The sequence below is a fragment of the Pipistrellus hanaki genome (genome assembly GCF_964339955.1).
Source record: "Pipistrellus hanaki genome assembly, chromosome: 2".
Taxonomy (NCBI): Eukaryota; Metazoa; Chordata; class Mammalia; order Chiroptera; family Vespertilionidae; genus Pipistrellus; species Pipistrellus hanaki.
This window is the reverse complement of record NC_140504.1, coordinates 93,017,813-93,032,972: the sequence shown is the minus strand read 5'-3', so window position 1 is coordinate 93,032,972 and position 15,160 is coordinate 93,017,813. Positions and strand designations below refer to the sequence as shown.

Sequence of the window (15,160 nt, the reverse complement as noted above, 5' to 3'; positions counted from 1 at the left end):
AACCCATTTAGGTCATCTAAGTCCACTGTGAGGAAATAGGCATTTCATTTATGCTGTACACTAAAAAAAAAAAAAAAAGAAAGAAAGAAAGAAAGAAGAGAGGAAGGGAGAAAGAGGGAAAGAAGGAAAAGAGGAAGGGAGAAATCATCATGTTCATTTCTTAAAAAAAAAAAAAATCATTGGTATTTTTATTGGTATCACACTAAACCTAGGTCAACTTAAGGAGATATTATTCATTAATATATCTCAATGACATATATATATATATATATATATATATATATATATATATATATATATATATATAATAAAAGCCAAGCGACCTGAAGGATGGAAGGACTAACGACTAGTCACTATGTGCACTGCAGTGGCCCTGATTGCCCCCCACCCCAAACCTTTATCAGCCAACCCACCCCCTAATACATCCCACTTCAATAGGGGGCAGGGCCGACCAGCTAACCACCATGGCCCCTCTCCCTGGCCAGCCCCGCCCCTGATTACCCTCCCCCATGCCAGCTTGGCCCCAATTGGCCCCCACTGGGGCAGGCAGGTCAGACCCACCCATGCACGAATTTGTGCACTGGGCCTCTAGTATAATAATATTCTTGGTAATTCTTGCACATTTTTATTAAACTTATAACTACTCTTTAATATTATAGTTTTGTGCTATAAATGATAGCTTTTTAAAATTTCACCTCATTCATTCTTATATGTAAAAGTATAATTTTTGTATATTGATTCTCAATTAACACAGCTAAATACTTGTTTTCTTGGTAAGAATACTTTATTGAGATAATAAAGACAAAAATCTTAAATATATTTTAGATTGTCAATTAAATATATTTTAGATATCAATTGATCAGTGACATTTTGTATATATGTGCACAACGATGTGACTACCACTCAGATCAAGGTATAGAAATTTCCATTATTCCAGAAAATTCTCTCATGCCCTTTTTAGCCAGCAGTGTCTCCCTCATCTATTAGAGGGTCGCCACTCTGACTTCTAAATTAGATTGCAATTGTTTTTCTATGTCAAGTTTCTTTTACTCAACATGTTGCTTTGTTCATTCCTGCACATTCGTTCAAGTACCAGGAAAATGTTTTCCATTATGTTGTTCACAATTCCACTGAGTGAACATTTACTATTGTTTCCTATTCTGCTCTTATGAATACTTATGGGTTTGTGGTGTTTTTTTGTTTTGTTTTGTTTTTTACAGTTTTTATTACCAATAATAAAGCTACTATGCATTCCTTTCTCAAGGGTCTATACCTAAGAGTGCAAATGCAAAGTCCTAGTATCATATATACTTTATACCAGAGGTTCCCAAACTTGTTTGTGCCGTAGACCCCTTGCCATGTTTTTCGGTTTTGGGTAGACCCCCTACTTACCTGATATTGATTTTTTGGAAATTTCTAACTGTAGTGAAGTTTAGTGTTAAAAACTTGAAATAAAAACACATGTTAAGTTTTATACATTTATTTATTGAATTTAAATTAAAACTACTCAAAATAAAATTTTGTATCTTATATAAAATATACGTAACATAAAATTTAATAAAAAATAATGTACCTACTTTTCTCCGGCATTCTCAAACAAAATAACACTGATTCACTATAATTTGTATGATAAACTACCAGTTTATATTTTTTTAAATGTTTTCTCAGCACTTTCCTATTCAAGATTCAGGAAACGAATGAACGTATTTTTCTCACATTCATATTTATAGAGTGACGAATTGAACAAGTCGGTGCAAGTTCGCGAAGCTTTGAGACAAAAATTGGCAAGAATGTTTACTGCGCGTATGCTTGTAACAAGATGATACTGGTATATCATTATGTGCAGGTTTTTATCCTATTTCTTACACAATTTTATAAACATATATAATAAATTTTTTACTTCATAGGTACTTTTATAAATAATTTATATGTTTTTATATTATAAGATAATATGATGTAAGTAAATAGGTACTATCAGTGTATGTTGAGATCCACTATCGTGGACCCCCGTTTTCATTTCATGGACCCCCAAATTTTTTTTTCGCTGACGTAGACCCCTTGCAGGTTGTCATAGACCCCTGGGGGTCGATATAGACCACTTTGGGAATCACTGCTTTATACTGAAATTCATTAGAAATTCCCAGTTTTCCAAAGTGGTTATATCATTGTACATTTCCACCAAGAGCATATGACAGTTCTTCAAGCATGTCAAACTCACGGCCAGCTTGACATGCTTGCTTACACGCTAACCAACACTTGGTATTATCAATCTTTTTAATTTCAGCCATTGTGATGCAGCCTGAATCACCCAGACACTCACCACTGCTGCAATCTGTCATCATATCCAACATGGCAACATGTCCACAATCATGATTAGTACAAATTAAGAACTCTGTTTCTGACACCAAGCCCACCACTATGTCGGACATAAAACTCCTGCCAAAAGTTGACCTGTTTCTCTCAACAGTGAGGGAAGCTATACTGTATGGGTTGTGGCTCCTGTCCAATCTTGGCAGACTGACCACATTGGACCTTTGATCAATTCCCCCTTCACTTGCTCTGACCTGTCTTAAGACTATCCCTGGAACCTCGAGTTGTTGACACTTTTTCTAGTTAGGTTATTGCCGTTCAGCCAACTCTAACCACACCCTTGTGGCCCTTAAAACTAATGTTTCATATTTTCAACATTTATAATCTGTAACAGTGTACCTTTTATCATAAAAACAACTCAAAAATAGAATGACAGTGAAAATACCTGATGGACCTTCCATACTCCCTACCATCCATGGGCATGTGGTCTTTTGAGCCTTAAAATTATCCTCACAAATCCATCTTTAAAAATTTGTAATTGCCTCCCTCACCTATCCTGTTCCACACACCTTTTTAAGGCAGTTCCCCCTCACAGTTGCTTCCTAGGTAGTAAACAGGATGAAAAGGGTGGCAGTTATAAAGGTCTACTTTTAAAATTCAGAATGCCACCCTAACAATTCCTGGATATGATGCTTTTTTCATTCCCCTAATGACAACTGTAGGCTGTCCTAGTTGGTAAACCCTCCAAGTGGTTCTCAAACTTAAATCCAGTTGAGACATCTGGATTTCCTTATTGGACCAAATGGTCTTGAGTATAAAGATAATGATTACTTGGCTGAGTACACTACTCACCCAGTTCCTATACAGTGGCCCATGTTGGCCAAAATTAGAGGCATTTTGTAATTTTCTAAAAATGCCTGTGTTCCTCTTGTACTTGGCCTTCTGAATGAAAGGTGGGGTGCAAGTAGTAAGATATTGGAAAAAAGAAGAAATTTTAACCACAGGAATTGGATGCACTGATTTTGTAGCAGTGGAGGCAGTCCAAGCACCCACATCTAGAATGTGGGAGCCATGGAAATAAGAGACGTAACGACCCCTGCCTGTCAGAACTGCCTCTGGAGCCCTCATCACAAAGAGAAATCCCATGGTCAGACCACCCCACACTGCCTCACCCAGTACAGGATTCTGGCAGCTGGGTTTCCATTCACTAGAAATTATTTTATTATTTTCATATGTCTGTGTCATTTTGTGTCATTTGCCACTTTCATTGTCACTATTTTTAGGATAATTCCACCTTTTTCTCTAAGTACTTTTAAGATTTTCTCAATCTTAAGTGCTCTAAACTTTCATTAAAATGAGTTTAAGTGTTAGTTTCTTTTCCTTTTCATGATTGGGATTTGTTGGGCTTTATGGAATTACAGGTTTTTCTCTTTGCTTCTAAAAAATTCTCATTGACTACATCTTTAAATTTTGCCTCTGACCCACTCTCCCCTCTCCTGTATTAATTAATGTACTTTGGACCTATTCAGTGTATTTTCCATATCTTGCAACTTTTTCCCATCTTTTTAGCTGACTGTTACAGGTTGGATACTTTTTTCTTATATATCTTCCAGTCTAGCTATTTCTAATCTGTTATTAAACCTGTGTTGTATTTTTTAAACATTTTAATTTTCATTTCCAAAAGATATTTCAATTCTATTTCAATTCTGTTAGGTCATATTTTCAAGCATTTCCTTTAAAAGCTTAGACACATAACATATTGCAAAACCCATGAACACATGAAACAGTGTGGTGATGGCCAGAAGAAAGGGCTTGGTGAAGGGGGGCAAATGGAGGAAACATGGGGGATGTCTGTGATAGTATCAATGTTAAAAATAAAGAAAAATTTATGGTAAAAAATAAGAGTGTCGTTATACTCTGAGCAACTTTCCCCAACAAAAGCTAAAGCATAATTCCACCAATCACAACATCTAAAGAAATGGGTGCATTGTTGCTGCCTATAATTTTTGCTGATTCTCACAGTAACATTTTCCCAGTATGCTTAGTAAATTTGACTGGTGGGCCTTATAGGGTTACTGAAAGGGGTTCTTTGAGGCTAAGGATAAAGATACCTTCTTAAATACATAATGTATTTTTTATTCTGCCAGGCACTATAGACAAAACAAAAGCAATACATTTTAAAACTAAATTCCCAAGTTAAGATTTATTGGAACATTAAAGTGACACAGATTTCAGCTTTAAAACCATAATACAACTCCTCGGGGGCAAGTCCAATTACCTATATCCTCAGAGCCAAGGCAACTGTAACTTTGTAGTTTTGAAGAGGGAGGTGATTCTCATTTTACCCTTATTTTGAGTATGTCATCCCTTGGCATAACCATTTTAATGAGGGGAATAAATGCCTATTAAAGCTCCCCACCTGACAATACAATAGCCTGAGACTTCTTTTTCCCACATTCTAAAGCGTATTATAAATAAAGGTCAAGTTTATACACACAATCAAATTCATCATGTCAAAAAGTGACTTTCAGTGTTCCAAACTTACTTTTGGGTTCCTTCTTTCACTCTTATTTTAGTCTTTACTGAAGTAAGAAGTAATTATATTAAGTAGTACACTTCAATATTGTTTGCAAGCATAGATTCTTAAGTGACATATATAACATAATTGTTGATATATATAATTATATATTTAGACATATTTGATATATGTAAATATCACATACATTTCTTATAAAATAAGTAAATAAAGATGTTCAACTTAAGAGATCATACATAAAATTCATGGGTTACTAAACACAGGATTTTAAGATATAAAAAGACAGACTTCATCTCATATAATTATATATAATAATGTAGTATTTCAAATATGTGAATTCATATTAGGGTACAAGGTGGGGCAAAAGTAGTTTTACAGTTGTATGGGAAACAAGTTTATTCTTGCATTATTTATTAATTATTGTATTATTTTCCATACTAACTGTAAACTTACTTTAACCCCACCCTGTATGTCTATGAAAATACAAAAATAGTCAAGTGATTCTAGAATTTAATTTGGCAACATTTTGTCATCTGAACTTGGGTAATAAACAAATAGTAAAATTTACTTTTAAGCATGACATTTTTTTCCATTAAAATACATCATTTTCCCTTTTGAATTTAAGTCCTAATCTTAAAAAGCCCAAAGGAACAAATATATTTAGCTAGAATTCTCACCTTCCTTTTTTTCTGATACAATATGATTTATATACATACTTATTAACTGCACATTTTGCATTTAACATTTTAAAACTGTAAATTATAAAATCAATACATACCTAGAAAAAAATTACATTTTGCAACAATAAATTAATGACTTTTTATTTCTACAGAATATAATTTTATATAAAATTACACTATTCCAAATCTCTGTAATGTTACCCACAATAAAAATATTTACAAAATATTTACTATTTTAAAACTACATTAAAATTTAAAAGACCAAGAATACAAAAAAAATTATCTTAAGAAATTTTTTTCCTTGGAAAAGAATGAGTATCTAGAACAATATATAGGTTGAACTTAATAACATAATAGGAATAGTCTTAATCCCCAACCTTTATTTTTACTTTTTACTATCTAATTAATACACATTATTTTAAAATTAGAAAATACGTAACATAAAACTGCTAATACTATTTTACAACCTCTTGTTCACATAATAGATCATCACTCCCCTTAAATATGAAATACAACTCATGTATTTCATGCTTAAACATTTCTTATCAAAGCTTAAATACTCTCAAGTTTTATAATTACTCAAGATAATTATTTCAAACAATTTTCTGAAGACAAAAACTAATTTTATAATTCCTCCAAATCCTTCACAAAATAAACCTAAATAAAATGTCTAAAGATAGCCTATAGAGTTTTGGTTTTCATTTAAAATTACTGACAATATTAGCCATACTAAAAAGGATAAGTTTTAATTAACTCTTTCCATTTTAATATAATCTCTTACAAGAGTTTCCAAAGTAGTATTTGAAGACATTTAAAAGTATTACTAAGAAAAATTATGTGCATAGCATAAACATAGTATTTTGAGAATCTCCTACTATACAGTAATTCAGAGTACTTAAAAGAAATATACTATTGATACTGTGCCAAGGGAAATTATCTGAGAAAGCTCATATATTCAGCTACCAACCTTTGTTGAGGGAAAAAAGAATGCTGGAATCCTAAGACACATCTTAGCTGTATACCTTTGGAAAGTTAGTTAGCCTCTTAAAAGATAAATTTCTTCTTCAGTTAGATAGTTACCAACACCTCCAAAGAGTTGTTTAGATTACAGTTAGTTGTAATTTAAATACTTTTTTTAAATTAACATTGTTTTCTTATTTTAAAAAAATCAAATTTTGATTCTTTGGTGGATCAAATTGTTTAAAACTAAAAAGTTTTGGATATTTAAATCAAAAGAGGCATTCTATCACATTTCCCATCACATTATATAGGTGAGAGACTGGCAAACTATGGACCATGAGCCAAATCCAGCTGGAAACCTGTTTTGATAAACCAAGATTTATTGGATCACAGGCACAGTCACTAAATTATGTATGATCTATGGCTGCTTTTGCACTTCACGAGTGAAGTGATTTTGATAGAAACTATATGGCTAACAAGCCTAAAATATTTACTATAGGCCTTTAAAAAAAAAAGTTTGCTGCCTCTAGCTATAAGTAATTATAAATTAAATTGGAGAATGTAAAAGGGATTAGCAGAAAACAATGAAAGGAATATTAAACTATACACCTAAACATATGCCCCATAATGCCACTTCAAATCCTAAAATCTAAGCTTCAAATTCAAATGGAACTAGAATATGAAAATTTTGGTTACAAAACATATAAAAACAATTCTGAAGTATATTGAGTTTATTTAAAATAACAAAGTATATCTTTGTGCCTCTTGAAATTAAAGCCAATTATTATGTCTACTATAAATAGTACTTATATCTACTTTATACACATTATGTTTTTACCTGCTAATGGCTTGCTCCTCATCAGTTATTCCAGTCTCCCTGAATGCCCTGTTTGATTCCGCCAAACTCAAGGCAATTGCTCTCTGAAGATCATCTTTATCATCTCCAGTGAGATCAATCACATCTGAAAAGCAAAACTATCTTACTCAAAATTAAAAGTCAAATAAAACGAAAGATAATTCTTATCATGGAATTTTATACCCAATTACCCTTTCAAACCAAAGTCAGCACCAACTTAATTCTATATAAGCGCCTCTCTAAAGAGAATGCAAATTATAAACTGTTTTACTTCAAAACTTAATGTTCTTCTCTAAAATATACCATAAATATTTTCCTTGCAAAGGAATCTCAATATTTACTACAAAGTGTCTGATTAAAAGCTAATAAGTTTCTTTACCAACAAAAATTGAAATTAACATAAAACATCTACATTTATGCTTCTGAAGTTAACCCAAAAGCACACACACTACAGTGTAGCCATACAACCTAGCTATTATCTATGATAGTATAACAATTAACAATAGAGCTCTCTAAAATTAGGTTTAGAAACTAACTGACCATATATATACATTTTTAAAGTCTGGAAGTATGTACCAAACTGTTAACAGTGGTTAATTTTAGGGAAGACAGTTAACAGAGGAGGAAGTGTAAGGATCTTTTACTTTCTATATTAAGCACTCTACCCTCTGAATTATTTAATAAACATGCAGTCCTATAAATTTAACAACAAGATTTCATTTCACAACAAGAAAATACAAATAAATGATACTATTTTCTTTTCTATCAAAAGAAAACTGTCCTGCCAAAACCGGTTTGGCTCAGTGGTAGAGCGTAGGCCTGGGGACTGAAAGGTCCCAGGTTCGATTCCAGTCAAGGGCATGTACTGTACATTGGTTGTGGGTGCATCCCTGGTGGGGAGTGTGCAAGAGGCAGCTGGTCGATGTTTCTCTCTCATCGACGTTTCTAGCTCTCTCTCTCTCTCTTCCTTCCTCTCTGTAAAAAAAAAAACAAAACAATAAAGTATTAAAAAAAAAAAAAAAAAGAAAGAAAGAAAGAAAGAAAGAAAGAAAGAAAGAAAAAAGAAAGAAAGAAAGAAAACTGTCCTGCTAGCTATAAGTATTCTTTATCCAAAAAATAAAGGCTATAATTATTACCATCTTCAGAAAAAATAACAATACTTTTTCATCTAATTTGCCAATGTAAACTGGTCCATTTCTTTAACCCAAAAGATGCCAATAATACTCCCATTATCATTTAAACAATGATAGGAGGCATAACATGTTGCTTAGTAGGAGATTACAAAATAATATGGTGAGAAAGAGAAAGAAGTATAGCTCTCATTACCTTATTTCTGCATGGTTGGGATTATGCTTATTGATATTTTGAACAAGTTTTGTATTTATATTCTTATTTATATTTGAGATATGTTAAAGTTATTTTTTTGTCTCTGTAATCCTGGATTTTAACAATAGAGAAACAAACAAAAAGGGTAGGGCATTGGAAATAAGGTAACTGTATTTTATCATCTAGCTAAAGGGTTTTATACAGATACTAGAAAAAAATATTCCACACTCATTGAGAAAGAAATAATGTATATTAACAATTTCAAAAGCCTACTTTGATTGTTATCCATACTTTTTTCTCCAAACAGTAGCTTACAAAAATATTAAATATATTAGAAATTATAGTTAGCTATGGAAGGTGTTATTTTAATGTCCTGAATATAATAAGTCTCACAAAAATGTAATAAGTAGGAGCCAAAAAACTTCCAAGTAAAATATGGAACAAGTTATAGCAGTAACTGAAATATGGCATATGCCTGTTTATACTAGCAGGCCAAAGGCTTCCTTAGTCTGATTTACAAAACCCAAGTTCACTAGACCAGAGCTGTAGATGGATGTCACCTGGATGTTGCCATCCAGTCCAGTATAAAAACTGATGAAGAAAAAGGTAGGACTAGAGAGGCATAAAATGCCCTATTAAAATGCCCAGCTGAGTGGCTCCGTGGTTGAGCATTAACTCATGAACCAGGACATCACCAGTTCGATTTCCAGTCAGGGCACATTCCAGGCTTGTGGGCTTGATCCCTAGTGTGGGACATGCAGGAGGAAGTCAATCAGTGATTCTCACTCATCACTGATGTTTCTATCCTTCACTCTCTCCTCCCCCCCCTCTCTAAAATAAAAAACATATTTTAAATAAATATATAATGAGTTATAAATCATGCCCATTAAGTAATGATAACTTGGGTGAGTAAAGAAAGAATGGAAGTAAAGAAAATAATTTGAAAAGCACAAAGAAGCAGAAAGACAGGTTTTGGGGATACTACAATCAATTAGCCCACAGACTCCATTCTTTCATCCGAGTGTGCTATCTTCAACTACAAAAGCTGGAAAGATTGAAACAAACAAACCTATTTTCCCAATCCACTTGTGGTTCAAGTTCTGGGTAAAATTTAGGTTCTCCCAACTGGATGCACAAACATGAGATTTGGAAGGCAGAGCGAGGGGAGACCATTATCCCACTGCTTTTGGCTGTGGTCTCCAATATGATTGAACAGGTATGGTTGTTCCATAAAGCATCCCAGAGTCCAGTTTCTGTTTAAGGGATGTCAGCAATAGAGAAGTGGCAACAACACTCTGAATCCCAGTGTCCGAGCATAGCTAAGGGGCAGCTACCTAATCCTGGCTGCCTGCTCCCTGGGCCCCAGTCACAGAGGCATGTTCGGTAGTCCCAGAGACAGCCTCCTGACTCACTGCCATCCTGACTGTGGCAGAGGGAGTAGCTTCTCTGTCTGGCCAGTCTGCAAAGGCTGGGGAGTCCTGTCAGCTGGCTGAGCTGCAGTTCTTCCAGTGTTTTCTGAAGAATCAAACCCTCTTTTAAATTTCTGTGAAACGATCAGGAGTGTTGTTGACTGTTTCATGACTGACAAGTAAGCCAACATGGCTAGAGCAGAAAACTAAATTAGAAATAGCAACAACTTATATTGAGCGTTTCATAATTTATCTATTATAATTCAAGCACCAAAAAGCAAATATCAAAGATGTTTTTAACCCAATTTTATAAATAAGATAACCAATGTTGTGAAAATGAAGTATATCATTATAGAATAAAAAATGTAGACAGGCATTTAAGTCTTCTAACTATTAAATCAAGTGGTCTTTCCTCCATATTAGAAGTTCTCCAAGTGTGGTCCCTGGATCCTTGGGGATCCCCATACCCTATTAGAAAAGGGGATTCCATAAGTGAAAAATATTCCCATGATAATACTAACATACTACTTTCCTATTCTAGTGTGGTCACATTCTAGTGTGTGATGATGCAAAACAGGAGTGCCTAAAACTGTTGCATCTTAGCATAAATCAAGGCAGTAGAACCAAGTGTGTGCACAATTCACTGTACTACTCACAACTACATACACTCACTATTCAAAAAGAAAAAGTCTAGCTTCTCTTAAATCCTTGATAAAAAAAAAAGGGATTTTTTTTATTAAATCTGAAACACTGGCTTACATGTTCATTGATACTCCAGGATGAAATCAGAAGTACTTATGCTGTGTGTGCAAACACCAATGCAATACCTGGGCAACAGGCTGAATGGCTGACTTTTTCATGGAGCACTATTTTTACTTGAAAGAACACCAACAAACTACAGACTATGAGTATTCAGACTTCAGAATTTGGCAGACATTTTCTCAAAAGTAAACAAAGTGAGCCTGTCACTTGGAAGAGGACAAATTAACAGTATTTGTTGCCAATGATTAATATGGAATTTTCAAGCAAAAATTTGAACTTTGTTTAAATTTGTGTCCACTGTTTTGAACTTAATTTCTTCCCAGTACTTTAAATCTTTTCTGACTAGAGGCCCAATGCACAAAATTCATGCACTCGGGGGGGGGGGGGGGGGGGTGTCTCTCAGCCGGGCCTGCACCCTCCCACAGTCTAGAAGCCCTTGGGTGATGTCCAACTGACAGCTTAGTGCTGCCATGGAGGTGGGAGAAGCTCCCAATACCACCGCTGCGCTGGCCAGCCCTGAGCCCAGCTTCTGGCTGAGCAGTGCTCCCCGTGGGAGCACACTGAAAACCAGGAGGAAGCTTCTGCATTGAGCATTTGCCCCCTGCTGGTCAGTGAGCATCATAACGACTGGTTGTTCCACCTTTTGGTTGATTTGCATATTACCCTTTTATTATATAGGATGAAACCAAGTGATGTTAACGATTTCAATTTGTTTTATAATGTAGAGATTCTTCCAATATTTGAAAGGAATTATTTTCCAAATTACTAATGCACAGTATCATAAAACCATGCATAGGGTAAACATTTCATTTGAAGAGCAAGGTATGTGAAAAAGATGCTTAAGAGTAACTTTTTATTCTATTTGTTCTTTGACCCTGGTTCCTAACACAGAGCCCTTAAATCCCTTGGAATTAATTTCCTGGGTGACAGGAGCATCTTTGTTCCAGTGAGGTAACCCTTTGTGGGCTCCTGTATAGCTTTAGTATGGGGACTGATGACCAGAAAGACCAAGCGAAGATAAAAAGCTTGGAATTTTGGCCCCAGAGGAAGAGAGAAGGCCTGAAGATTAATAGTCAATCATACCTCCCTGATGAAGCCTCAGAAAAATCACCAAGTGCAAGGTCAGGGGCTTGGGGGCTGGGGAGCATATCCACATGCTGAGAGGAAGAGCACCCCAACTCCAAAAACCAGAAGCTTGTGCACCTGGTACCCTTTTAGACCTTGCCTTATGTACCTCTTCATCGACTGTTTATCTGTTTCCTTTATCTTATCCTTTATTATATAATAAACCAGTACACATAGTGTTTCTCTGAGTTCTGTGAGCCAATCTAGCAAGTTATCAAACTGGAGGAGAGGGTTGTGAGAACCCCCAATTTGTAGCCAAGTCGAACAGCAGTGTGTGTAACTTGGGGACTCACTACCTGTGAATGGCTCCTAAAGTGGTGGCAGTCTATAGGACTCGGCCCTTAACCTGAGGCATCTGATCCTAACTTCAGTACAGTCTCAGAATGAAATTGAATTGTAGGACACCCAGCTAATATTGGAGAGTTGGTCATCTGTAGGGAAAACTCACACAGCTGGTGTCAGAAGCGTTGAGTCTGAGCAGACAAAGAAATAAGCAATAGTAATTGTCAATGCTAGAAAGGCTGGTTGAGCAGAAACTATTGACCTTCAACTGAAAACCTGGGCATCTTCAAGCAATATAGAAGGTTTACTTACTATTTGTAGTTTCAATATAACTATAATAATTGTCTTCATTATATTCCCATTATTTAACAAAACTGCTTCTTTCCATGGGATATTTTAGAATAATACAGCAACCCTAAAAGAAGACCATTATAATCTACTCATGTAAGACCAGATATTAATAAAATATGTTCTTTCAATTGAATGGATAAACCTAAATTTCTTCTTTTTCTGGATTCAGTAGGATGACTTTCATAAAACATGTAATGAACTACCAATATCATAATAAAAACTAGCCCTCTGTGATGTTCTTATATGCTAACATACAAAAAATTACATCTAGAAAATTTGTACTTTAGAAAATTAATTGTAATGCTAACAGCAGGACACCCATGAAAACCACACATGGTGTCAAAACAAGCCAGAGGAAAATCATTTGGACAAAAAATGAAAAAGGATCCCAAGTCAAATTTATAGAAAATATTCCTTTATTAATTTTTGGTAGAGAATATGTTTGTATATTTTCAGAAAACAACTCTGAGACCATGTGGATTCCTGCAACAGAGAGGAATTGACAGGACTACTCCAGCCAGGAAGACAGAAGAGAAGCAGTCCAGAGATGGAAGACACTGATGTTGCCTTGCCATACTAGCAGTCAGCAGCTGTGAGTCATTTCAGGTTGTCCAGGACCAACCCAGAGACGTTTGGACCTGCATTACCACCATTTGCCCACCATCCTGAACTGAAATATCATTGCTGACATGTACACATAAGGAACTGTTTGACATTGAAATTGGGTCTCAAAAGAACTGTTGGCCCAGAAAGAAACTCACTACAGACTGATTCATTTGCCTTTCAGCATAACCATTATTGCTTGTCTCATTTTTGGTTCTTATAAGTGTACTGCTAATAGGACACAATCTCACTCATCTAGGGGAAATGATGAACAACATAGACTGATGAAAAAGAACAGACTCAGAGACAAGGAGGCATGGATCAGACTGTCAGACCTCAGAGGGAGTGTAGGGGAGGATGGGGATGAAGGGGAGAGATCAACCAAAGGATTTGTGTGCATATATATGAGTCTAACCAGTGGTCAAGAACAACAGGGGGATGGCAGCATGTGTGGGGAGGTGTGTGGGATGGGAATGGGGCGATGAGGACAAATATGTGATACCTGAATCAATTAAGAAGTTTAAAAAAATAAAATAAAATAAAAAGAACACGGAATAAGCTTGGTTGTAAATTATTTCTAATTGGCAAAATTAATTATAACAATTTAATCTTTGTAACAGTTCCCTCCAAATACCAAAGTATTATGAATATTTTTATATCTGTGTTAAGGGACTACCTTGGTAAAACAATAAACTTTATTTTAACTACCCCTCCCTCTAGTAGTGTGAACTCAATTCAGGTGCACAAGCCAGTTAGTGTTAACTGAGTAACACTGTAGAAAAACCACACATTAAAAAAGTCTATAAACAGTAACCTCCAATTTTCAAGACTGCTCAAATTAAAACATTTTCAAACTAAGTCAGTAATATATACAACAAAACATAATATTCACCCTAATAAATCACTTTCCAAAGAATTACCATTTGAGTAAAACTTTAACAATCAAACACTTTGCTACCTTAAAAAATAGGTAGTCATTAACTTACCAATAAATTATACTTCAAATGTATGAAATTATTAAACTCATAATTCATTTCCTAATGAAAATAGTATATTCGATGGCAATGAGACATATACATTAGTTCACAAAGCCACTTTAGCCCATAATCTAGTTGAACTACATATACAAAGATTTTTATTTTAAAAGAATAAAAAAGTTTTTCCATTGTTTTCCTTTTTTTTATAGGCTAAACCTAAGGAATATACTTGTTTTTCAATAAGCCAAATTTATATTTACAACCAGCAAAAATTTCTAGGCAGGGGGTAATATTCGTAGAAAGAACTCTGTTTTGGGAGTTAGGTGTTAAAGTGCTGAACAAGAGTTTGAGAAGAGTTATATTAAGAACTAGAGGCCCAGTGCATGAAAATGCATGCACTAGAGGGGGAGGGTCCCTCAGTGAGGCCTGCCCCTCTCACAGTCCCGGAGCCCTCAGGGGTGGGAGGCAACCCCGCAGGGGAAGGTGACACCCCATCACACCTCTGCTGCTGCTACTACCAGCAGCACAAGCCTCGGGCAGCCCTGGGCGGCTGGGCAGCCGCCATTCGAGGCATTCGAGGCTTGCCTGTGCCTCAGGCCAGCCCTGGACAGCTGGGGGGCTGAGGGAACTGGGGGACTCCGGAGGCAGACATGCACCTGCTACCCCAGCAGGGCTGAGGGGACTGGGCACTGCTATCTTCTGGCTGAGGGCTCTGCCATGTTTGAGGGCAGGGCAATTAGCATACTCCCTCCTTATTAGCTGTGGGCACCACCATCTGCGATGGTGTCAATTAGCATATTTCCTCTTTATTAGATAGGAGGATATGTACCAGGGCAGGGGTCAACCAAAGGGGGAAAATGCACATGAAAGCTGATAAAACTACAAACTAATGGTGTTTTGGGAAATTAGGAAGAGCTATAAAAACGAAAAGAAAAAAAAAACCAACACTGGGCCACCAAAAGGATGGGAGTGCCCTTAAAGAG

The 15,160-nt window shown here is 35.5% G+C and overlaps 2 protein-coding genes across 4 annotated transcripts in view; both read right to left on the bottom strand.

The window, feature by feature from the left end:
- The window catches only part of P2RY13 (purinergic receptor P2Y13), a 403,762-nt gene extending 401,990 nt beyond the window's left edge, over nucleotides 1-1,772 (bottom strand). Inside the window, exon 1 of the mRNA XM_084875993.1 lies at nucleotides 1,737-1,772. The gene's annotated coding sequence lies outside the window, so the exon portion shown is untranslated. The remainder of the gene's footprint in view (nucleotides 1-1,736) is intronic.
- Nucleotides 1-15,160, bottom strand: part of USP25 (ubiquitin specific peptidase 25) — a 176,388-nt gene that overhangs the window by 116,174 nt on the left and 45,054 nt on the right. For all 3 annotated transcript variants that reach the window (XM_084875916.1, XM_084875917.1, XM_084875918.1), the window contains exon 4: nucleotides 7,325-7,448. In XM_084875916.1, coding sequence (XP_084732042.1) covers nucleotides 7,325-7,448 — 124 coding nt within the window. The remainder of the gene's footprint in view (nucleotides 1-7,324; nucleotides 7,449-15,160) is intronic.